A 26,426-nucleotide genomic window follows, 5' to 3' on the forward strand; every position below is an offset into this window, starting at 1 on the left:
GTTGCTCAGGAAAGAGGGAAATATAATCAAATTATTTATTTAACTCTTTGAAACCTGGGCAAATTGGCTTTTACTAAGTTAAAAGCAAAAAATGACCTGGAAAAAGGGAAAATTATGATAATTCTGTAAAATATTTTTAGATATAGAATTACAGTGTTTCCTCTAGGATCTTTTTCAGCAGCGGGGGCAGGCTCTCCGGGGAGCCGTGGCGGCGTAAACAAATGACGCTTTTTAAAGGCTGAATGTAAAAATAAAAAATAATAACAAAAATTCAACAATAAAATAATAAAAACAATAAATAATAATTTCTTGATGGGGCTGTAATCAGTGGCAAAGTTTGCACCCAGGCTCAGAACAATGGATTTTTCTTGGTTTTTTGTAGAGCAGCTCTAAGGCTCTGTTGTACGGAAATTCCCCAAGAGGTGGCCCGTTGATGCTCAGCAGCATACATGCTGCAAGGTGATCCCCCCTGCAGCCTGTTTCTCAAGTCAGTCTTCACCTACAAATAGAAACAATCATTTTTTTTTTTTTTTTTTTTTTTTCAACCCATTTAGGGTCCCAGCCTGATAGCCTGTGTTTCCCTTTATGTTTTTCTCCTCTACTCTCATCTCTCTCTCCTGCACCATCACTTTGCTCTCCTGCTCCTTCACTCGGCACTCCCCCTCCTGTACTCTGCTCTCCTTCACTTTGTTGCACTGCTCCTCCCTGTCTGTTACTTGTCTTATATGATTACATAAAACATTAACGTTAGATAATTTACACTCACGTCACATTTGATTACAAGTGTGAACATAATTTTTTACCTAACCATCATAATTTGAGTCAGTAAAAAGGCTAATGATACCTGACTAGCGCCATCCTCATCAGGTGTCTTTCTCTTCTTTGAAAAATATTTGAACAAGCTCATCTGAAAATGCAGTCAGCAGTTACATCATGGCGTGTATATCGCTTAATGCTATCAGTTAGTTTACTCACGTTAGCGACACTGAGTTGAGTTGGCACCGGGCCCAATTAACTTAAGCTACGTAACCTTAGCTGGCCATCAATATTTTGCGAATGTTTATTTAACTAATAAAATCTATTATAATTTTTCTTAAGCTAATAAGTCTACCTTTTCTCCGGTAAGTTGCACGCTATTTTCAAGCCGACACTCCTCTGACTCTCCGACCTGATGCCTGGATGCGAGTAGCTAATTAACGTCGGCACCAGTTAGTTCTGTTGGGGGGTGGGAGGGGGCGGTGGTATCTACCCCAAAGAGTAGATACGGAGCAAGATAGTTATCTGCCTCAGCACTCGCGACACCCAACGCAGTGCAGGACTGTGCTGTGATGCGGCGGTGGTGTATTTGCAATTTAAAAAAACAAAAAAAACAACCAAAAAAAACCGACATTTGAAGGAGCGGCGGGTAGGATTTAGGAGTGGCGGGCCGCCACTCCTAAATGAGTGTAGAGGAAACACTGAATTATAAATATAGTTCCCTGGACATGTGTCCTCCACTTTTCAAAAAACTAGTCTTCTCCATCTTCTGATGTCTTTTTTACGTCTTTCTTGGTTACTTTATAGGTAATACCAGATTCTTTGGTGGTCATGGTGTCAGCAAAATTTATCGAATGATTGATTTATGGAGAATCTTACCAAGCTAACATTGTGTGTAGCATATCCATATTGACAAAAGTTTAAATATTTATATTTGTCTGTGCACTTTCAGCAGCTAACTAACATTAACTCCAGCAAAGTAGCCAACAACCTGGTTTAATACATCCAAAGAGCATCTGTAAAAATGAACTGCATGGTAACCAGACAGGGCCTCTAATTGAGTTGTCAATTTGGGACATGGCTTATATTTGAAGTTTTATGGTAACTAAATTATATGTATTGGATCAGACTTGGTACTGGCATTTAAGGACCTGGTTTGGGATCAGGGCCAAATAAATGTAATCAGTACATCTTTAGTCACTGTGTTTTGTGTAAAAACAATTACAGTGTTTTGGAGGAAACAGGAGAACAGACAGGCTCAAGTACAGATGCGCACATGTTGTGATGATGAAGCATTTTTATGATGTGTATGTGGAATAATGGCAGGCTGTAGACTGCTGGTGTTTGAGAGTGGACTCTAATGCTGGGCTGTCTGTTGTCAGGCTGGGTGATGTAAGCGTGTCTATTCTGAATCTGCTGTCTGTGTTGCTTTGTGTGTTTAAAGAGAGGCTAATTTAGGTTGGTTATGGTTGCTTCTGTTGCTGTGTGTGTTGCAGCATTTGGCCAGTTAGCCCAGAACAAAGTGGATAGGTGAGAAAATGTTACATAAGGCTAGATATTTAAAGGATGAGTTCAGACTTGATTTAGCCAACTGCTGAGGACTGAAGGATAACTTCACAGCCAGTATGGACAGGAGGGGGATTACAACTGGGGCTGCAACCATTCATCCATTAGCTGTCCACTCATCAATAACTAATTTCATAATCATGAATCAGTCTGAGAAAAAAAATCTCTGATTCCACCTTCTTATATGAAAGTTTCTTGTTTCTTTCCTTCTCTATGACAATAAACTGAATATATTTGGGTTGTAGACAGAGCAACGTTTGAGGATGTCATCTTTGACTCTGGGAAACACTGATTATTTTTTTTCATAATTTTCTGAAATTTTATGGACTTTATGGACAACAATTTGTGAAAAAATAATAGAGTAATTAGTCATGAAAATTATTGTTAGCTGCAGCCATAATCACAGCCACCAAGAGCTCTTTAAGTGTACAAAGGGACAACAGTGTAATAGGGGTCCTTACCAGACACAAAAAGTATAAAACTGTCCACATGCTTTGTATTGGCATACATTTATATTAACCTAGACAACAAAACTTTATAATAAAATCTTTTTGTGCCTTTCATAAGTCAAACAAATCAATTAGAAATTCGTATGATATGCATTATTGTTATTGTTATTTTATCATTGCTAGTCATTAAAATGACCCCGAAAATTGGACGAGACAATAATAGTCAGATTTCAGAAATGCCATGTCAGCTCTCCTTACCCACTGCTACTCTCATTAAATTACAATGCGTCTCTGTGTTTAAGTACAGTTGGTTTTTCACACATAAAACGCAACGTATCCAAGTATACAAACAATACTCAAGACCATTTTTCAAATGGACCTAGGTACTGATCTATAAACTGTGCGCAGGTATAGTGTGTTCAGACTACAGGCTTTCCCACACATCCTTTTATTTGTGGCGGGCCGCCACATCAGTTCCTCTCATATTGTGTTTGTCACACTATAGAATGATTTTTTACTTGTGAATCAAGTACCAGAGGAATGAGTCCTAAAAGATAGAAGTTAGATAAAATAGGTAAGTTGAGGACATCACCTTTGGTTAAGTGACATTGTTCCTGTTTTCTGACTTTTTATGAACAAAATCATGTGAGAGTAGTAAAAATAGGGTTAATGTGTCTATTAAACACTTAATAAATGACACTTGGTGGACTTCCATCGCTCCATAACACGCCTACGTGGCCTTGGATTGGAAATGATGACGGCTAGTGTGGTGGCTGCAAAAGAAATAAAGCTGCTAATGTTTTGAACATCCATCATCATGCTTCTTGAAATGTTATCACTGGAGGAGAAATCGCAGAACATCACTCAGTGGAAACACTCGTAGTTGTGTTCTGTCAACATTTTGAAAATACTGCTTAAGTTCTGCGCAAATCTGTAATGGAAACCTGCCTACTGACTGTAGCGGCTCTAAATTTTCTTCTTGTAGTTGTTACTTCCCCACCTACTGGACAGGCTGGTTTTGTGTTGATGAAATCAGTGTGTTCATGTATCTTGGACATGAATATTATTGGTAGCTGAGCTCATGTTGCTGTGTGTATGGACATGGTATGAAGTTTGAGTTTTGGTGATATTGAGGTGACGGCTTATAGCACTCTGTTTGTCAGTGTGTTAGTTAGGCTGCTGCGAAAGCGACAGCACAATATCAACTCCAAACACTGTATATTGCCTGTGTTGCTGTGTGTTGCAACATTTGGTCAGTGTGCTGCTAGCTGATTGGCTGGCTCATGCACTTGGCTTCTATCCAAACTAGTCTTTGAACACACACACATACACACACAGGTCACTAAGTAGCATTCAGCTGTAGGATATCAGTTTGTTGAAGTGTGTTTTCTATGAATGGGTAGCACAGCTCAGCTTTAACAACAGGAGGAATGTGTGTGTGTGTGTGTGTGTGTGTGTGTGCCTGTCGGGGGAAACGATTCTTGCCCTCCCTCCTGCCCCCTCCCTCTTTTCCCTCTCCCGCTCTCTCTCCTCTCCAACAACAACACAGTGAGCGACAGAGTGAGAGCAGACAGGCGAGCAGCAGGCAGAAAGAAAGAGGCGAGCGGACGGAGGCGAAGACAAAGGAAAAGCCAAGGCAGCGCTCGCTCTGCTCTGGATTAACCCTTTCTTCTTACTAAATGTTGCTTTTTGTGGATTTCACACGTCCTCCATCATCCCTTTGCTCAGCCGTGGTACACCGCTCTCTCTCTCTCTCTCTCTCTCTCTCTCTCTCTCTCTCTCTCCCTTACACACACACACACACACACACACACACACATACAGTTTTTTCTCAAAGGATCAACTACTGGTGTATATGAATGGCGTCCTGGAGGAATGACCATGGATGGATGGAGGTAGAAGGGAGGAGTGTGCCTTCTTTTCCCATGGAGATTGTGTCGTTTTCTCTCCTCCTTCTGCTGGCTGCGCAGCCTCTTTCCCCTCGCTTTCTTTTGTATTAGCGCCCCCTCCCTCACTCCCTCCTTTCTTTCTTCCCTCCCTTCGCTGCACAAGCTTTTGTCTCTCTGACAGGGATCCAGGCTTGTCTTTTTGCCGCTCTCCCCACCCTACCCCCTTTGACCGTCTCCAAAAGTGCCGTTCCCTCATTCCTCGTGCTTCTGTTGAAGCTAGACCCAACGAGTCTGATGCCGAGTTCAGGCTCCAGGCTAGGCTAAGTGCTAGCCACTGGAGTGGTGTATACACCTCAGCTTGTCACTGCGAAGTGTGTTTCTTGTGTGTTTGTGTGAGTGTATGAATTCAGACATCCTAGCAGAAGCATTGGCTCACACTTGACCAGTCCTTCCATGGTGGATTTGGTGTGACCTGAGTAAGGAGGACAGCAGGAGGAGGGAGAGGTGTGCATGCAGAGTTGGAGGTAATCCCCCCCCACCTCCTCCACTCACACTTATCACTCAACATGCTGTTCTGATGACATGACCATGAGAAAGTGTGGTCAGCCCTGGACTGGAGTATTTTTCATTTCACAACATGGCTGTTGTTTAAGTCAATTTATTACCACAAACGCTCCACAATGGAATTTACGTGAGGCACTGGGAACTTGCAGCCCTGGGTCTACCATTTGGCCCAAAGATTCAGAAGTTTGCCCGTGGAAAAAAATATTTTGACTTTGTCTTGTGGATAGATTTATTATCTGTCGGCCACCCAGCGTGGTGAGGATGAAGAAGACAAGCAGCCGCACGCTCAGGCGGGCATGGCCCAGCTCTGAACTGTTAGAGCGCCTGCTGCCACCAGCAGCCTCCGCAGAGCCTCACAGGAGCCGACGCTCTCGCAGTGAGAAGGACTACAGAATCCACAAACACAGCAAGAGGAATCACTACCCTCCACAGTATCTGTGTCAGAGTCCACCTGCTTACATCCACACAGGTATTGTACAATCCCTCAGAGAGAAGCACTGACCAGGCTTCACCACAGTTTGAGAATGAGTTTACACATGCAATGTGGTGTTAGGTGCTTTGACACTTTGTTTGCAAAACAGCATTGTTTTCACAAGTTTATATCTGATTAGAGACATCGATTTACCACTATATGAACTGCATTTACATATGACAACACCAGAAATGCAACTTTGTGAAAGTGTTTAGCGCTAAAAATGTCAGTGTAGTGTGTGAAATGAATATGTTCAAGAGCACTCCAGTGATTTTGTGTTCTACTTACATAACATTGGAGGACTTGCAAGAGACAGATTTTCTTAAAATGGTCAAAATCTGAAGCAGTGTCTGGAATATTCTGACTTTGACATCCTAGTAATGTTAACATACTGGGATTGTGAATTTTAATACAGTACCTTGAAAGATATCAGTACTTGGTACCATTTTCAGTACCATGGGAAGAATCCACATTTGGGGAAAAAGAAGTTCATTTTACATATAGCAAGACTGACATGACAATGACAACTTGACAACGACTCATTAAACAGAGTCAATTTCTGGTTTTGCTTGTCTGGTCCGGTGTCTGAGCGTAAACCGGTTTAAATCATACAAACCAGCTGAACTTTCATCACTGGCAGTTTAAAAAGTTGTCTACCATAGAGCTAAATCCAACTCAAATTGCATTAGTGATAACCAATATGATTGATTAATATAAGATCACGTTTGTAAACTTGCTAATCGAGCGACTAATGACACACAGGTTGTGTGTAATTTACTGCGGAGCTGAGGCGGCCTGTGTCGGCATGTGAGAGAACAAATTTCAGCATGAGAGGTTAATGATTGGAGACTTGACACAGTTATTCTGTTAAAAAGATTAAAACTGCACTAATATGGCAACATTTTAGATTTGAAAGAGCTGTCCTCACTGGCTGCAGGTGTGTGAGCTGAACTTTCGTTGGATGCTGTGTTACTGTTTCAGTTGCTCCCTTTAAAAGCGCCTCAGTTAAGGAAGTTGAAATGAGAAATATTTTACATGAAAAATTGTAAAACACAGAGTCAGTTGTCTGGAGGGAGGTCGGCAGGAAGCCAAGAGACTCTGCTAAGGTTAATGACCATTGCTGAAAACAAGCTAGGCTAATGTTACTTGTCGTTGGCTATATTGTATGTAATTTGCAGTAAATTTCACTGTAAAATGTGTGTTCTGATTTCCTAAAGTAACATTACAAACATAGAAGGATAGCAAGTAGGCTTGAGCACACAGCTGATAACTACATGGTTTGTTTACATAAGGTAACAGAAGTGCATATTTAATGGATTCAGTGTGAACAGAGAGCTCCGGTGTAACGTAACGCTACATGATAGTTAGACACTCATTTTCTCTTGATACATGGTGTCATAATGTTCCTCTCCTGTTCCGCTGCTCTGAATCATGTGTGACACATGATGAAATTCGGTAAACTGGTCCAGTCCGGTGTTTGGCTTTATACCAAACCAGTTAGAACATTTTCGCAGGCCAAACCCTAGTAAACATTAACATTAACAAGAGAGAGTGAGAAAGCACAGTTGGTACCGGTGTATCTATTCTGTGGAAAGTGATTATCGAAACTGTTTCAAATATAAAGACTCAATATGTATCTATAAATTGCTATTTTTGACAAAGCAAGTTCCTAGTGTGAAGCTGCTCAGTGACAATCAGGTGAGACTGTGGTTGTTCTGGGCAATATAGCTGTGCATGTGTGGTCAGGGCTCTCAGTGAATTTTCCTTTAATAAAGAAAGATTTTAAAAAATGCATAGCACTTTTAAATTGCCTTTGCTTTTTTAGGATATTCATCAGTACCATAGATGTAAAAAAAAAAAAAAAAAAAAAAAATGGAATAGATAGCTCAGAAGTGCCCTACTTCCGTGTTCACAGCCAGCTACTTGGCTAAGGGACCTGATGATGGTTGTTGCCATGGATACAGAACGGTATCCATGGAAATGATATAGTAACTCTAACCACCATCATTTGTGCCAGTTCATTACAAATTCTTGTTACCTTCACTGGAATGCAGGTGATGTGTGGTTTCTGTTTGCGTTTGCTGTTTATGAGAAGAATGAGCAGGCAGCTACACTGAGACATGAGTGTGTGCACCTTTGTATTAGATAACCATGGCTTCTTCTACATTCCTGTATGTTGCACATTTAGTGGCTGGAGCACAGGGACTTGCGTGATGTTCAGAGAAATTAGAACTAACATTTAGGGGTGTCTCAGTCAGGTTGTTTTGGCCTGAATCATAATCCGGGTCGCTTAATATTGGGTACCTGCAGAGTCAGCTCCAATCAATCGACTTATTTTTCATCAGCAACTATTATACATTATTATATAGATATTGAAGGTCCTGGTGAAAAAAAAATTAAGTTTAGGGTGGTTTCACATTAGGGACAATAGAGCGCAGTACGGAAACACAGTAGATTGCACTAAATAAACAAAGCAGAGTAAAGAAAGTAGAGCCTGGGTAAAAACAAAAATACACATAGTACAGCACAGGTAAAAAAAACACAGCAGAGTGTAGTACAGAAAAACAGTGAAATGCAATACAGAAACACAGAGTGCCATAAAGAAAAACAAAACAATGTAATCAAGAAACAATGGAATGTAGTGAAACAAAGCAGTTTTCAGGTATAGAAACACAGTGGAGTGCAGCAAAGAAACTCAACAGAGTGCAGTAAAGCAAAACAGCAGAGCACAGGGAAGAACTGTCGAGTGCTGTAAAGAAACCCGGTAAAGTCCAGTTAAAAGGAACAACAGAGTGCAGTTAGGAAACCCAGTAAAGTGCAGTAAAGAACAGTAGAGTGCAGTAAAGAAACACAGTAGAGTATAGCAAAGAAACACAGCAGAGTGCATTAAAGAATCATAGTAAAATGCAGTAAAACAAGAGCTTAGAGGGCAGTAAAGAGACAAATAGTCCAGTAAAAAGCAGTTCAGTATAGTAAAGAAACAGTAAAATGCAGTAAAGCAAGACATTTAAGTGCAGCAAAGAAACACAGTGCAGTAAAGACAACACTACAGAAGAGGATTAGGGCCAGGCACGAGAAATATTTTCGAGAGGAGGAAGAATTTTTTTCATTATGCATGTTGAGATTAAAATCAAAATGTTGAGAATAATGTCGAGAAAAAAGTTGAAATTTTGAGAAGAAAGTCGAAACCAATTTTGGAGAATACATTTGAAATCAAATTTTGAGAATAAAGTCAACCTTTTGAGACTAACAGTGCATGTGATTTTCTCTACAAAATGCCTTGTTTAGATGATCTAGTCAAATTGTGCTTCAGAATCGGCTAGTTTAATGGGGAAATGTTGACCAGGCAGCGATGTTCCCATCAGGACACTCTGGTTGGATACTGCAGGAGTAGAAATTCGTCAGTATTTGAGTGGATATCCAGAATTTTCTCAATTTGGTTCGATCCCCAGTTCCTCCAGTAAACATGTATGCTTTGGCAAGATACTGAACCCCAAATTGGTCCTGATGGCTGTTCCACTGGTGTGTGAGTATGCTTTATGTTTAAAACTGAGTAGCAGGTGGCACCTTGTCTGGTAGCCTTGGCCAGTGGAGTGTGATGTGACTTGTAGTGTGAAAGCGATCGGTGGTGGTGGAAGAACTAGAAAAGTGCTGTACAGGTGCAGGTCCATTCACAAAAAGTAATCAAGTAGTCCACAAAAAGTATTTGTTTTTGGTCTTTTCAAACATGAAAACATATTAAAAAGACATTAAAACTACTATTTCTTTCTTTTTTTTTTAAACCCATTGTGATCAGCACAAAGAGCCAGCAGCACTTCTACTCCCTTGTCTTTACGGCAGCATTACACCTCCCACTTTAATTTCAATGGGCAGTTAAAACTCTGACCTGACAGCCCAGTGGGTGAAAAATGTCATTTTGAACACTGACTAGCAGCTGAGTCCTCAGATTTGTTGTGGTTGTAGAGAAAGGCATCTACTTTATACAAAGTTACAAGCAGCCTTCGTTGTCTTTGTTGGTAGTTACTTCCCCACAGTGCTCCTCAGATGCTTCGGTGTCCTAATTATCCGATTAACACGGCTTTGCTCACCAGTGTCCTTCATTTATTGATTAGCTTAGTTTACTGATAGGTCAATAAGACATGCAATAGGTCATACTGATACTCTTTAAAGTTTGCCCTCTGCTTCCAACAGTTTGAATTTCAAATGAAAAGTAACAGCCCCAGCTGCCATCTTTGGAGTATTTACTGTATATATGTCAAACAGACCCTATCAGAATTGATTTGAGGTTTTGGAGGTCTGGCAATCAGTCTGGCTTAACTTGTGAAACTTCAGATCCAGATAAGTAGTTGTTATTGGTGGGGAGGGGCACAGTGGGCTGTATAGATCTGATTGGGGGTTACTCTTTAGTTTTGAATGGAAGATTTCCTGACTGCTCTCTCAGATAGAGCGGAGCTGAGCAGCATACTCCCAGAACTTCCACTGGTCTCATGGTAACCTCAGAGAGGCGAGTTGGAATAGAACCAACAACTCTCAGCAGGAGTGCATCCTGTGGCTGCTGGCTGTCTCTCATGCATATTTAACATGACTTTATCCTCTGTTTGGACAGAGGGGATCGCTGAGTTAACTGCTTGGTCCTCTGGTCTGTCCTCTGATATTGGTAGACCTACAGTCAGCTGTTAAAGTCAAAATCCAGCAGTTGCTGTACCTGTTATTTCATAACGCTTCAGCTAATCCCGGCTAACACACTGACTTTGATTTTAGAGAGTAAAGCAGTGTAGTTGTTTCCTGCATTGGTCCCAATTCTAAGATAGCTTGTCTTTTCTGGGAGTCATCCACTGAAATTTCAGAAAGGAGAAAAGCAAAAGTACTGCTTTTCTTTAAAAATATTATGATTGTGAATTGATCATTTGTTAAACATTGTTAGGTGCAAAACTAATGTTTATCTCTGTGTAAGACGTCTGATGTTTGTCATATTGTCCGTCTTTATGTGAGCCAATGGCATACCAACAGTTAACAGTGTGTATTGTTAGTAACCATAAATCATTTGATTTATTTTTCTTGTTTTCAAATTTTTATTTGTATTTTAATAGATTTGCACTTGTTAGTTGGACAAAAACGCTATTTAAAGAAGTCAGCTTTGACTCCAGGAAACTGATTGGCATTATTGACTCTCTTCTGATGTTTTTATAGACTGATTGATTGAAGATAATTATTAGTTGCAGCTTTACATGTCAACGTGAATAACAGGGGGCCCGATGTTACACCGGCACAAAGCGGCACACACTGCAGCGCAACTTTTATTACTAGTTTCAGACCAAAACGGTTGTCATTTTCTTGGGTCGACCTATGCTGTGTGTGTGGACGGGTGCGTTATTGGAGCATTGATTTTTAGTACAACCGCGCAACCAAAACAAAAAGCTCAGAGGCTAAATGAAGAAATAGACCCCATATCCACCTGATGCTAACATGTGGTCTTTATTTGGATATCTATTCCAGATCAGAAAACAGGGTTCTTGCAGATCTAAGGCCTCCATTTCTGTTAAAATGTCTTCAATTCATCTTTCAAAAGTCTTGAATATGCAAAGACATGGAAAGTGGGATTTTAGAATAGTTTTTCTGCAGATGTTGCTTTGTAAAATTTCAAAAATAATTGTTAAGTAAAAAATCCCAAATGCCCTTTGCATTAATATCACCACATCAGGAGAGTGGAACCAACAACACATGTTTTGTTTCCAGCCAGGATGTTTAGAGCAGAGGATCCAATGTCTGTTAGCCAGCTGTTGCTGTACCCTGGAAGTAGGGATTTAACGGTTTCCAGTGATCACGATAACTGCGGTGAAATTCCCCGACGGTTACTAATATCATTCAAATTTTAAATATCATCATAACTGTACGTGATCACCGTGCTTTGAAATCACGGTAAAAGCTTTAAGTTGGGAAGACAAATGGAATTACAAATTCAATGAAAATTGGGTATTTAACTAAAATTTCATGGTAAAGTAAATCAGTAAAGGCAATAATAGAGGCAGAGAGAGAAAAACAAAATTGCCAAGAAAACCACCAATTCTGTAATACCTTTGTCTCTGCCAAAAGACAACATCACATTTTCTATTACAATAAACATTTGGGCAAAACTTGTTTTTCTTTTCTATCCTTGTTCTGATTTCGAATCTCATTTTGATTGGCATTAATCACATCTTAAAAAGTCTTAAATCTAACTTGCCTTCAACTTTAGGAACCCTGAGAAAAGAACAGAGGGTAATGCAAGGGGAACCGCACAAAAATGCATTGCTGTCAGAGCATTATCTGAATCACCAGACCACATCTGGAGGTGTGACTCACATTGTGATGAGATCGCAGTCTGATGTAAGTAACATCTGTAAAGTATGACTAGCAAGTTAAAAGATTAGCAGCCTCTGCCTCCTTCTGCTATGTCAAGCTGCCTGTCAGAGCGCTCCTCTGCAGAGGAGCTGTGTGTCATACCATGTATTAGTACCAGATGTAAATGTAAAGTATTAAATATCATCCTAATACACACACATCACACATCACATGTTGAAGCATCAGTTTGATGCTGGTTTGTGAGCAATGCATTTTTTTGTGATTGCTGCTGTTCAATTTAGCATTCATGACTAAATGCTCTCTTTCTTTGTTTGTGTTCTCTCATCCTTCACCCTTTATCCCAGTCACCGCTTCTTAATCCCTGTGGTTCATAGTGTTTCTCTTTGTGGTATAATGTGTTCCAGTGCTACTGTGTGCAGTTGTGTGCCATTTAGCTGATCATCATTTTCACTCTTACGGGCTGACATGCTGACCCTGATGCCGCCGCAACAGCAACACAGGTCTTTAGGCAGGTTTCCATTAACTCTCAAATTATGCAAATGGAAACTGCAAATATAAAATACACCTAATGGAGACATGTCAATTTAGAGAAAACTCCCATTTATTGCAAAAAAAAGTTTTAACGCCTGCATTAGGTGGTATTCCAGGCAATTCAAAAAAGCCATATTTGGCAAAACTGCAATGGGAACACTTTCTTGGCTTTTCTAGGTCACATGATGCTATGACTGTGCTTGTCAGTATCCCTCATACGTAGCTGCTCCCACGTATAAGGGGCTCACCTTTCTATCATGGCTCCATAACACGCCTACATGGCCTTGGATTGTAAATAATGATGGCTAGTGTGGTGGCTGCAAAAAAATTAATTGCTAATGTTTTGAACATCCATCACCATGCTTCTTGGAGTGTTATCGCCAGAGAGGAAGTTGCAGAACATCACTCACTGGAAACGCATTCATCTTGCAATTGTGTTTTATCAGAGTCTTGAAAATATTGCGCAAATCTTAAAGGAAACCCACACATTTTTAGGCTGGTGCCTTGTATTGATTTGTCAGAAAGTGCTGAAAACAGTCAAACTGAGAAATGAAATAACCTTTTGTTAATAAAAAAAAAAAATCTGCATTAATCAGTTTTTTCACCCCCCTCTGCTGCAAGTGGAAACTACAGCACGTAAAAATGCAGACTCATTCATTCATTAGCAGTAACAACTCTCGAGGGTCACAGGGGGCTTGGAGCCTGGCCCAGCTGACATTGGGTGAGAGGTGGGTTACACCCTGGGCAGGTCAGCAGACTATCACAGGGCTGACCATAGACTGTATATAAAGATGGACAATATGACAGCTCCCCCAAAGTGTAGCTATTCAGTCTGGATCGCCCCCTGGTGTCTGACTGCAGTATAGGTTCTGAGGCCTATCCCGTCATGTCAGAGAATGGGACATAGGCCAAACTAAAAACTCAAAGTACACACCAAATACATTTTTCCCAAAGACGGTTTCTGTCACTGAAGGTAGTTCTCATCACCCTGATGTTTGTTCAAGTGTTTGTTTTTATGATAACTTTAGTTTTAATGAGCTACTAAATTATACAAATGGGGGCTTTTCCGCAATGATTGACAGCTGTGACAGCCAATCCATGCTCTTGCCTTCAATGGAGCTACTCACAATTAGTCAGACAGCAGTTTTAACGGGAACTCCCCCGCCGCGGAAATTGCTACTGGGCAGATGTGGGCTCTCAATGACATCACCAACTCAAGATGGCAATGCCCGTATCTTTTTAACCTCATTTCAGCATAGCAGCAAGTGGGGGCGTGTTGTCCATCTTTATATTCAGTCTATGGGGCTGTCACAGAGAGGCAGACAACCATTCTCATACATACTCAGAGTTGCATATTCACCTCATGAAACATAAAGGAAAACTTCACCCACATAATGACCATTTGTAAATCAGTCAGTCATGCTGTGTTACCATGAATTGATGAATTAAAAACATCTGTTAACCATCAGATGCAGTTTAAAACAAACACAACACAGCAGACAAGGATAATGTCAAGTCAAGTCAATTTTGTTTATATAGCCCATTATCACAAAACATTCTTTGCCTCAGAGGGCTTTACAGCGTACGACATCCCTCTGCCCTTAGACCCTCACATCACCCAAGGAAAAACTCCTGAAAAAGAACCCCTGTAACAGGGGAAAAAAAGTTAGAAACCTCAGGAAGAGCGGCAGAGGATGATGAGGGATCCCTCCTCCAGGACGGACAGACGTGCAATAGATGTCGTAAAAAACAAATGAAATACAATTATGGCAAAAAGGAAAGAGAAAGAGAGAGGGGGAGAGAGGCACAGTAATAATAGAAACAGACGCATGTCATATTACAATAACGATAGGTGTGAAATTATCAAATGCACTCTATGATGTTATTGTGGGTGATGATAAGAGTCTCATGCATAAATTGATAGGGAGGTGTCCAAAGGCATGATAACGGCATCGGTGAAACCAGGACCAAGACTACGATCAGGGTGAGCGGGGGGTACAGTATTATTGTAGCCACAGCACGAGCACAACCAAAGGCAGGGTCACAGCACCAGCACAGATATCACCATGATCAGGCACAGTCAAGGTTACGGCCAGGATCCAGGAAAGTTAGGAAACCAGTGTGCAGGAATGCTCCGGAGAGGCAACAGGATTAGCGTAGTGCAGTTCAACAGACCCAAGGTAGTGAGCAGTAAAAAGGGTAAACACTCAATGAGGATCCTAGAGTCACTGATCAGCAATTACGACTTAAATATGAATGCCAGAGAGCAGTAATAGAAAAGAAAGAAAAGAAAGAAAGAGAGAGGAAGAAGATCCAGAGTTGCAGGTCTGAATGGACTCAAAACCACCCATGCCGTATTGGGCCGAAAACTCTGCCACCTCCCCCTCCTCCCCGTCACACGGATGGGGATTTCAACTGAGCACAAGAAACTTGGGCCCCAGGAATATACACACTAATGAAACTAGAGTCATTAATCAGCTATTATAGCTTAAATGTAAATGTCAGAGAGCAGTGTTAGTCCCACTGCTCTCTGACCCCTACAGAAAGTCCCCCGGCAGGTTAAACCTATGTCAGCCTAACTATGGACAGGTCTGGGCAACCTGAGCCAGCCCTAATTATAAACTTTATCAAAGAGGAAGGTCTTAAGTCTACCCTTAAAAATGTCAAATCAAGGTTCACTTATTAGTTTTTTCTGAGCTTTCAATTCAGGCTTGGTGATCATCATCAGTATGTATAGATGAGTATAATGACTAAGGCTAGATTTAAACTAGATGGTTCAAGTGACCCAATGCCGCTTTTTTCCTCTGACGTGGCACAGATCAGATATGAATCATGAACGTGTAAGCAGAAAAAAAACACATGAAGTCAGATATTCTCAGTTTCAGGCCTCATTTATTTGTGGAAATACAGTAAATCAAAAATGACTCAGATTTCTGCAAATGAGTCCGTAGTCTAAGAACGCAGGTTGGATATTCCCTGGCATTGCGAGTCATATGTAATTGAAAATGCAGCAATGGTCACCCAAAAAATGAAACTTCAGATATTATCCACTCACCTTCATGCCAATGGAAAGTCAGGTGAAGTTTTATAGTCCACAAAACACTGCCCGAGGTTTACAGGAGAAAAGCATTGCATTTGTCTCCCAAACAATTGAAGCATTTAAAAAATACATTATAACCACAAAATGTCTCCATACAGCCTGTCCCATGTAACCCAAGTGTCGTGAAGCCCCGATGTGCCAAGTTGTTTTGAAAAACGCCACTGGTGTGATGTTTTTAGTCTTGTTGTAGCCTATCGCCTGCAGCTGCTGGTGTGGGAGCTGTGTTCACATATGCTCACTGGCCCATCACCAGCAACAGCTCATGGAAGGCCCCCATCCACCCACACCCCACCCAACCCCACACCCCCAACACACACACACACAAAGAGAGAGACTCTTCTGACTTCTGGAGTTAGCAGCAAGCAACAAGTCCCTTTGTGAGATTTAAAACTACTGTGTTCAGTGCAAGGCCTCTGTTGGGGTCAGTGTGTTTCACCTCCACTACCACTGCATAAAAATAGGCATTTTCTTTTCCTCTATTTTTGTCAAAAAAAAAGTCACTATATCAATTTCTAATCTCTAAATCGTACTGTATCATATCACTCGAAATGAGCCCATAGCATTCTTGTATAGCAACACATACCTCGTAACATGCATCGTATCGCTGTTGAAACGTATCGTTACACCCCTTTAAGGCCCCTACTGTTTTATGTCTTTGTTATCAAAATCACTCCTTCTGTTGTCACGTCTAAAACTTATGGATGTTGACAGTCATACACTTTGTGTGTTCTCAACAATTTGAATTAATCAGCTCACAAGTAAGAAAATCTGCTGATCCTGTCAGAGACCTCTCCTCTCCTCTCCTCTCCTCTCCTCTCCTCTCCTCTCCTATCCTCTCCGCTCCCTAACTCCTTCACCTCCCTGCAATGCTCTGGAAGCATGGATGGCTGCACTTTAGCATGCTGAAATAGTGAACTTATTAACCCTCACTGAGCTGCAGTTGCTGGCAGCCGGATGTGTCACACACATGCAGTCTCACAGACACACAGACACACACACACACACACACACACACACACAAGCTGATGTAATGGGTGCTCCTCTTCTGTAATGATATTGTAGCTCCTCCTTCTCTCTGTCTGCTGACTTATGCTCAGGGCTCAGCCCCCCTCCCCCCCCACACACACACACACACACACACACACGCACGCATGCACAGAAACACCAAATGTCTTTATCCTTCACCATCTTGCCCTGTTTTTTTCTTTCTTTTTTTTCACATACATCCATTCTCACAATTGACATCCTCTCTTTTTTCACACACGCTCTCTCTCTCTCTATCTCTCTCCTGGCATTTTAACCAATCATATCGTCCAAATCCCTGGCCTGGTTTAGGAGGGCCGGGCCCCTGCAGTCCTGGGCCTGCAGCAGCTGGGGCTATTTCTGTCCACTCCCTCTGTCTCTGTCTATTACACACACACACCCACACGCACACACACACACACACACACACACGCACACACACACGCTGTAGTAACGGAGTGCATGTAACAGAGTAATAAGTCAGACTGTGATTGCATAAACAGTGATAAGGATGCTGTATTTACAGATCCACTCTTGAGTGGATGAGACTACCAAATGTGTGTGTTGATGTGTTGATATGTTAACTTTGAGCAGGATGTTTCTAATCAGGTGTGTGCTGTGTTGACCTTTCAGGGTTTCTAGCAGCCCTTTATAGTGCTTGAAATAAAGAGCATCTCAGTGAGTGTATGAAAAAATGATGAAGTTTTAACAAAATATAATATTTACAGTTCATGAAACTTAAAGGGAAACAAGTACTGGTGCTACATCACACAGCAAAGGCCATGCACTTAATGATTGGGGTTATTGTTTGAACCCTCATATAGTGACTAATGAGATGTGTCAAGGTCTGTCTGTTTCAGCGTGGCAATTGTCAGCAGCCGGGACCACTTTAGTCAAAGAAAACTCAATTTCCCTTTGCAATATGATATTTGGCAGTATGGCTCTGTTCTGGGACCTTCCGCCCTTCCATGTGCCCATGTGGAAAGCCTAAGGCAGAGCGCACACCTTTCTGCCCTTTCACATGCCCACATTGAAAGCCAAAGGCAGAGAGAGCATACCTGTTTGACAGAAAAAAGGTGATGATATCTTCACAGCAATATAAAATACATATGAGAGGGAATTGTAATGTATTACATATAGAAAAGAGCTTTTGAAGCATTTTTTGCATTGGTGTTTTCAAAACTTGTAATGACACCATAATATCTGCCAGTAGCATGTTAGACCTTGATACTCGTTTAACAAGGCGACGTCTGTGATGACTGAATTTAGTCAGAGAGGATCTGGGGCAGATACTACCTCTGCTGACAATAGAGAGCTCCAGTTTTTCTGTAGGCTGACATGGAAGTGTCGCCCTGGTTCCCTTGTCAAAAATCCTATGAGATTTTTCCACTGGATTTTGGACTATTGCGGAAAGTAGTCTCTTTGGCAAACAAACACTTATGATACTTACATGGTTTGTGCAGCAAGATGATTTTAGCAAAATAACACCACTTTTAGCATTATTGAGGCCTAAATGCAATCACCAGAAGTAAAAAGCTAATGTTATAAACAAGCTACACTATGGTCACATTATGTAACATTGTCCCCACAACAAGTCTGTAAAGCCATGTTTGGCACAGTGTGATGACGTTCTGTTGTCTTGTTTAGCCATTTGTTAGTAACCACTTTTAGAGACACGTACAAGCTTTAAAGTTTACGAGTTGGTATTTACTGATGTATTTGCTGAAATGCTAACAGATTCCCGTGTTGCAGGACTCAGGGTTCTCTATTGTCCTGGTGGAAATCCTGATGAGGATTTTCTAACACAGACTAACACAAGGTTTGTTTCTTGTGTTTTTTTGTGTGTCTTGAATCTTTAGGTCACCAGTGCTTCATTCCTACTGCACAAAAACCCTGCTAACATCTGACTCTTTAATGCAATGGGAATGTGTACAAACAGCATTCACACCTGGGTCAAATGGCTCTGCAGTAGTCACGGGTATTTATCGCCTCTGGCTTCGTTCAGCATTGAACCCGTGTGAAGGTGCTTATTTGGTGGGAAAGAGGTACAGGGCAGCCAGTTAGTTTTTGTACTTAAATTTCATTGATGTGTTTTTTACAAGTCCATTTTTTATTGGAAATTTTGGTTCATATTACGTACGTAGAACATAGCTATTTAATAATGTAATCAGTAGATTTTTTAAATTCTCAAATATTTTTAGCACAATTGGCCTGACATTGATGTTGCTCTGATATGTGCTGCAGAGACATGCCTCCCTCTGGTACCTTGTTAGTATGATGGAGAGATGGCTCAGTTACAGAGAGGGATAGAAGAGAGTTCATGTACACATCCAGCTGTTGAGCTGACCTCCAGATTACAGCCCCCATGCTCTCTTTCTTTCTCTTCACTCTCTCTCTTACTCACACACGCACACACCCACGCGCGCACACACACACACACACACACACACACACACACACGCAATGTTTTATCATTCCAACACCTTGTGCCCTTAATACATACATGGCCAATAATGTTTCAGCAGTAGCATTGAATCTCTTGTCTGTGGATTAGTTTAAGACTTGTTCCTGTTGACCAATCAGCTGTGAGTGTGACTCAACAGATGTGGACTGCTGAGAGAAAAGCCGCTTTCTCATGTGGATCTGTTACATGGCTGCTTTCATTTGCTGCTAATGTTTTTTGACATACAAGCAAACAGTATACATCAGAAGTGTTCCATATTGACTATGTTCAAATGCGACAGATTGTTAAGGATGTAGTTTGTGTCATATTTAATCTCCAATATGTAAGTGGAAGCTCAATGGCCTCAATATGTTTTAAAGAAAGTGGGTCATGTGGTGTGTCACTGCTATCATGGTGGCTTTAGGGATGGTCAATCAGTCGGTTCACCACTTTGGTCAAGGTTGGTTTCCATTCAAATGTAATGCAAATTTTAACCACATTTTCACAATATAGGCAAAATAAAATGTGAATGTACTGTATGTGCCTTTCCATCCACTGCCTTTATGCGGATATTGAGGGTGCCACTGAAGATGAAGAGGGCACAACCAACGGCATTCAAGGAGGGCCAGCAGTGGATGTTCAGTAACGGAGAGTTATGATCTGATGGTATTACAGCTGTATGTGCTCTGTAGGCCTGTATTCAACCAAAGTCAATCTTGGTTAACTGAAATTCTACCTTCTCCTCAACTCTTCAGTGATTGGTCGATGGGGGGAAAACAATCTGCACGTGTCTCTTCATTTTCTAAATCTGCACAGTGCACTCTACCTTGTAAGGTGATGTGTCCACCAAAGGTTTTTGCCCGTCAGTGAATGAGTGAGCGAGTGAGTTACCCTATTGGTTGGAAATGACTGATGACTTAAGGGTGGGTATTTCAGCAATAGTGGTTGCTCTTTCAAAATAAAAAGCGCTTACAGACAGACGAAGCTGTGGACGCTGACAGTCCTGAATTACTGTGTTTTTCCCTTTCTGTAACCAGTGTAGCATGATAGCATGGTGGAACTAGCAAGCAAGATAGCCAACGAGCCAGCCGCTACATTAGTAAAATCTTCATCAACACTCTTGTCACAGCATAGAAGAGCACATTCTGTCATTAGATGAGTGACAGCTTTATCCATTTCATTTTCTATAACCACTGTAATCTTAGCATAAAAACATGTTTGAGCTAGCTTACTAGCCAGGCACACTCGAAATGGCAGTTTTGGGCGGAGATCAGACATGCTTCCATCAATAAGTGGATCCCACCCCAGTTCTTGTCTAGGACAGTTATTTCTGTAGCTCAACCTAAATACCAGTGCTAAACAACAACAACTGGCATTTTTTAGCTGGGTAAAGAAACACTTTGATGGACACATGGCCTTATTTATGTAACACTGGTAATTGTGTGACCAAAGCTTATTGACCAGCAAATTTACCAATCAACCAGAAGTTTACAGCCCTAATTTCTTAGCATTGCCTTGCTGTCTCACAGCTTTCAGCTCAAAAGTGTTTAACATGAGATTTCAGTGCCGGATCACTGAGGTGTGGTTGTTATTGGTGAGGGTGCATCTCTTCAGTTTGACCAAATTAAGTGCACACGTTGCATTTTCAACTTTTAATTTCCCAGAACACCTTGAAGGCAACATGAATTACATACTGGCAGCTTTGACATGCTCCCTTGCTGTAATGTGTAAATGTTTGTGGATTATAATGCTTTACTGGCTGTTTGGAACTGTGTGCTGGCTGCTTGTTGCAGCATGATATGGGAGCTGTGGTAGTTTTGGGAAGTGCAAATCAGGGGCCCTGGAGAAGAGAGGAGGAGTTTGTCCTCCCCTTATTTCACTTCTTTTTCTTTCTTGTCAAGTAACCCCCGCAGTCCACCCTGGTTCAACAAGCCCCAACCAGCCTGATATGCAGAGCTGGCTTTTCACATGCTAATCACTCTCACATTAGCACAGAGCAGTCTGTCTGCCTGCCTTCCAATAACAGGACACCACACACCCAGTACACCACCAGTGTTTTCTACCAGCCTCTGCTTTTCTGTCATCCTCCTCTTCCTCTGTCCCTCAGCCCCTCTCTACCTACTTCCTGTTTCTGTTATAGTATCCAAAAGGACCGCCTGCATGTTTGTACCAGCAGAGGATGAAAGCTGGTGGTGCTGCAGAGCAAAAATACCAAATCTGTTGTTTTTGTGGATTTATTTAGTGCTGAATTATTTGGGAAATGTGCTGATTTTTTTATGTCTGAGGCTGAATTGTTTAGGCCAAAATCAGTCTGAACTCTGTGTGTTAAGAAAAGAGCTGGACTCAGAATGTGTTTAGTCTAGCTTAGCATAACAACTGGAAGCAGGGAGGAACTGCTAGCCTGACTATCCAGAGCTCTAAAGTACAGCTACCGCCATACACTCCACAGAGAAGTAGAGAGATATGTGTAAACCCCTTTCACACAGAGATGGTGCTATGGCTGCTACAAAGTCCCTTCTTTATGCTGCATTTCATTTTTACACAGAATCAAAAAAGGGCGGCATCATGCCTCCAGTGTGTGATTTTAGACAGTATACTGGCAGCATGACGGGCATGATGGGTAACACAACAGCGTCTGCCTCTAGTGTGACACATATGTGCCTGCAGTGATTTAAAAACAATAACAATGGCACTACATGGCAATAGCAATCATCATATACTGTCTCTGTTATATGGTGGCTGATCTCATTTTCTCCTCAGAGGGTAAGGAGTTCCCAAACCTTAGTGTTTTCACAATTTGTGGTCATCTGATTGGTGTTCCTCCTTTTTGATTTAGCTGCTAACTGCTGCTATTAATCTACCGCGGTGGGTGTCTTGCATAATATGCTATCACAACATCACACCTGTCCTGCCGGCTAGAGTTGGGTCGATTTCCGGTTTTGCGGGTCCAGTGTGGTGTATGAGCTTTAACCAGTTGGATTTATGCAAACCGGCTGAACCTGCATTTGTCATCATGTCATGTTCTAGCAAAAAACCTTTAAAAGTAGCCTACCACAGTGCTAAATCCAACTCAAACTGCATTAGTTATAAGTATGACAATGTGATTTATGTAATATTATCTTTATAATGGGTATAAAGGAGCAACTAGTTTCATACAGGTTGCGTGTAATTTACTGCCGAGCGATGCTGGCAACATGAGAGAGATCAAGTTTCAAAAGGGGGGTGGCCATGCTGTGTTTGGGGTGATAACGGGGGACATGACAGAGTTGGTCTCTTAAAAAGACTAACTGTACCAGCGTGACAACATTTTACATTTAAACCCAACAAAAGAGCTGTCCTTACTCGCTGCAGGCGTGAGTTGAACTGTCGCTAGATGCTGTGTTTCTACTTGTGTCTGATGCTCAGTTTGAAAGTGCCACAGTGGAAGAGGACCAACTGATTCATGAAGTTGAAATGAGTACATATTTATACAAAACCAATCACTGGGAAGCTAAAAGTGTCTGTTGAGGTGTCTAAAAACAAGCTAGGCTAATGTTTCGGACTTGGCTATTTTGTATGTAATTTCCCGTAAATGTCACAATATAAAACGCGTAAAAAGTAACGTGACATTGTAGGAAGATAGCAAGTAGGCTACTCCCCCTTTTTTTAAGTGTTTACTTCTCTCGTCTAATCTGGAGCGCACAGCTGACAGATAACATTAAGTGGTTCAGTGGTTTGTTTTTTGCTTTTTTTGAAGTAACAGAAGTGCATATTTAATGGATTCAGTGTGGACAGAGAGGTACGCTGTTAAGCAATGCTATGTGATATACAATCGCTTTCTGTTGAGTCTCTGTGTCATAAACTCAGGACTGAATGCTGAGTCAAGTGGGAAATCTGGTAAAATTTGGTAAACCATGTCCGATGTTTGTCTTAATGTCAAAGTGGTTTGAGAATTGTCACACCAGCCCAACCCTATATTCTTTTTGTTTGAGCTAGCTGCCAACTGCTGCTAGCTGCTATATAATCACCCGTTGTTGGTCACACACATAACATGCTGCGTTGTTACTACCTCAGCTGCCGACTTAAAGGTGAGACAACTCTGTCAGGACCTTATTACAGAATGGCAAGGTGGCATAACGGCACAATATTTCTGCGTTGGACAGGCTGTAGAAGAGGATGGATAGACAGGTAGATAGATAGATAGATAGATAGATAGATAGATAGATAGATAGATAGATAGATAGATAGATAGATAGATAGATAGATAGATAGATAGATGGATGGATAGATGCTACTTCAATTTTCTCATAATGATGATATAATGTAACTGCACAGCCAAATTTAAATAAGCAATCATTTCATAGTTCTGGAATGTTCTGTTGGCTGTGTGTGTGTGTGTGTGTGTGTGTGTGTGTGTGTGTGTGTGTGTGTGTGTGTGTGTGTGTGTGTGTGTGTGTGTGTGTCCTACATCCAGCTTTAGTGTTCTAACTGGGTCACACCAGAACCCAGCTGCAGTGCTGCAACACCGGCTAAGAGAGCATGTGTGGACACACACACACACACACGCACACACACACACACACAGCGTAGTGGAGAAATATGAGAGCAGGGACAAGCTACAGAGATCTTAAAAGGGAAAAGACTGGAGACTGTGTGTATGTATACGTGTGTGTGTGTATGTGTGTGTGAATGTACAATGATAGCAACAAAAAGCAACTGGGGATGCGTTGTCATGGCAACCCTCTTGGCAGCCCGCCCACAAGCTTGTATGTCGGTGGGCATCACACAGTGAGGGAGGGAGAAAAAAAGCATGGGTGCAGAGTGAGGCAGTGTGTGATTGGTCACACCCCCTTGTCTTTGTGTGGCGCAAGGGATTGTGGGAAGCCCTTGACTGAATGCTCATTTGTGTGTGTGAGTGGGAAAAGAGTGTGGGGGGGGCTGAGAATGTGTGTGTGTGTGTGTGTGTGTGTGTGCGTGCGTGTGAGAGCGGAGGGGGACGCCTGTGTGTGTGTGTGTGTGTGTGTGTGTGCGTGTGTGAAGGGAGGGGGAGGAGCAGAATATGTGTGTGTGAGAGAGAGGAGGATGAGCTAGTGTGTGTGTGACAGAGATTGCTGCGCTACCATCAGAAGCTGTAGCAGGCTTTTTAACTGGATTCTATTTTTTGCTAAGGGAGTGGATTACTATCAGCCAAGGTTTGAATCTGCCTGCCACACTCTGTCTGTCTGTGTGTGTGTGTGTGTGTGGGGGGGGGTCTGTGTGTATGTCTTTCTCTCTGTCTGTCTCACTGGTTCATTAGCTAGGCTGTTAGCAGCAGCTGCTAGTTAGCACTAGTAGCATAGCATCACAGCTCTACAGAGAGAGAAAGAGGGAGAGGGAGAGAGAGACAAGTGATAGAAGGATACATATAGACCCACTGTAGGAGAGAGGTAATGGAGGTCTATAGAAAACAAGAGAAATGGAGGGATGGAGGGAGAGACAAATGGAGGGTGAGAGAGAGCGGGTGAGAGCGAGGGAGGGAGTGCATGACAAAAGGAGGGGGTGTGGTTTAGTGCTGTGGACAAAGGAGGCAGGCTGATTGTTTACTACCACTGCAGTGAGAGACATGGACGATCAATGCTCCATCATTCTCCCTCTGTTACACTCTCTCTCTTTTTTATTCTCTCACCACTCTGCTCCACACAGCTGCTCCCTTCTTCTGGCCTTTCCTCTGCATCACAGTTTTACTCTTCCAATCTCTCCCCCCACGTATCATTTTCTCTTCCTCCTCCTTTGACTAGCACTCTCTGCCTCTGTCTTTCTCTCTCTCTCTCTCTCTCTCTCTCTCTCTCATTCTCTCTCTGTTTTTTAGGACTGTGTAGTAGTAATGGAGTGAGCAGGGCTGTAAGCTAACGGCTGCTGTTACAAAATGGCTCTTCTTTACCTCCAGCTCAGTGATTTTATTGCCAGGACGGGAGCAGAAATACTCATGCCAATACATATTCTAAAATACTACAGTTGATGCTTTCACTCCAAACTAATGACATGTGCTACTGTGTATGTGAGCTAGCTGCCTGCTATGTGACTTTGAGGAGTCTGTGCATTATTTAGAGAGGAGTAGTAATGTTAAAAAGCAGTCGTGGTGACAGAAGTAACAGCTGCAGAATATGTTAAACTGCAACCACAGCAAGCAAATATGGCAGTACTAGTACCACTACCACTGATACTAGTACCACTACTACTGATACTAGTACTGCCATAGTTGTAGTAGTACTACTGGTACTACTACTACTATGGCAGTACTAGTACCAGTAGTAGTGGTAGTTGTGATGGTTGTTCTTCAGGGTTCAGGGTAGGCTTTGGCGGTATGTAATATGTCATACCTTTCTAAATTTCACAGGTGAATACAGTCAGTGATGGTATGAGTGTGAGGCACTAAAATATATCTCACCCAAACCATTTCTGTTCCTCTTGTTAGTAATCTAGTTAGTATGGCCACTGTTCCAATAATCATCAGCTCTGGTTTGGTTCAAATAAATTCATAATTCACCAAGTTAGATGTTAAAAAAAAATGCAGTTATTCCTCACGGTCTCTCTGCTTGCTGGCCACCGGCTGTTTACAGTCCTGTAACTTCTCCCTGCACTAGTAGGTGTCACTGTGTCTTTCAGTACAGCTACCTATTCCACCAGTACAGACCAGAGACTGAGCTCTGGTGGTGCTTGCTGTGCACTACATACAATGAGTTTAATAAAAAGAGGAGCATATATTCATGACTGTATAGAAAAACATACCTTTTAGATTTCTTCTACCGTGATATGGTCCAAGCATAGTTCAGGGTATTTTACATTTGCTTTCACTTTATGACATTAAGTTAAAAGACACCCACACAGACTCAAGGACACAGATTTTAGTCAACAATATCAATTGAGTTGTGGTGGTGTGCTGGTACTATTCTTCCCTAGAGAGGAAATCTGTTCAGAACAGTAGTCCATTTGACCTGCTCTATTATCTGAAGAGCACCACAGAGCCTAAGAAGTCCCACATCTTTGATGTAAAATATTAACAAAACATGCAAAGCAAAATAGTGGATGCAGCCTCTTAAAGGGATTTTTTGCATATTTTCAACAGGCTTTGTATCAAAGCATTTTGGCCAGTATGTGTAGATGAACTGTAGTAAACTTCCCTCCATCTATCCAGTGGCCCACCCACAGTGATCTCCACAGGATGACACCCGCCTCTCAGCCGGTTACTCAAACTACATGCTCTACTTCTGCATTTTCATGTTGCCCGCCACCCATGTCAAGACCACAGACATTAAGAGTGTAAAAGCAGATC

The 26,426-nt window shown here is 41.8% G+C and overlaps 1 protein-coding gene across 3 annotated transcripts in view; it reads left to right on the forward strand.

Annotated features, from left to right (window-relative positions):
• Window positions 1-26,426, forward strand: part of LOC121947911 (storkhead-box protein 2-like) — a 78,649-nt gene that overhangs the window by 15,084 nt on the left and 37,139 nt on the right. Inside the window, exon 1 of one of the 3 annotated variants that reach the window (XM_042493099.2) lies at window positions 4,318-5,693. The exons of 1 other annotated variant lie outside the window; for it this stretch is intronic. In XM_042493099.2, coding sequence (XP_042349033.2) covers window positions 5,486-5,693 — 208 coding nt within the window. In that variant the 5' untranslated portion in view covers window positions 4,318-5,485. Of the gene's footprint in view, window positions 1-4,317; window positions 5,694-24,135; window positions 24,307-26,426 lie in introns of those variants that run through there. One more of the 3 variants, XM_088081403.1, reaches the window with a different exon arrangement.

This window comes from Plectropomus leopardus, chromosome 8 (assembly GCF_026936395.1).
Source record: "Plectropomus leopardus strain MGB_pleo_1.0 chromosome 8, ASM2693639v1, whole genome shotgun sequence".
In the NCBI taxonomy this organism is placed as follows: domain Eukaryota; kingdom Metazoa; phylum Chordata; class Actinopteri; order Perciformes; family Serranidae; genus Plectropomus; species Plectropomus leopardus.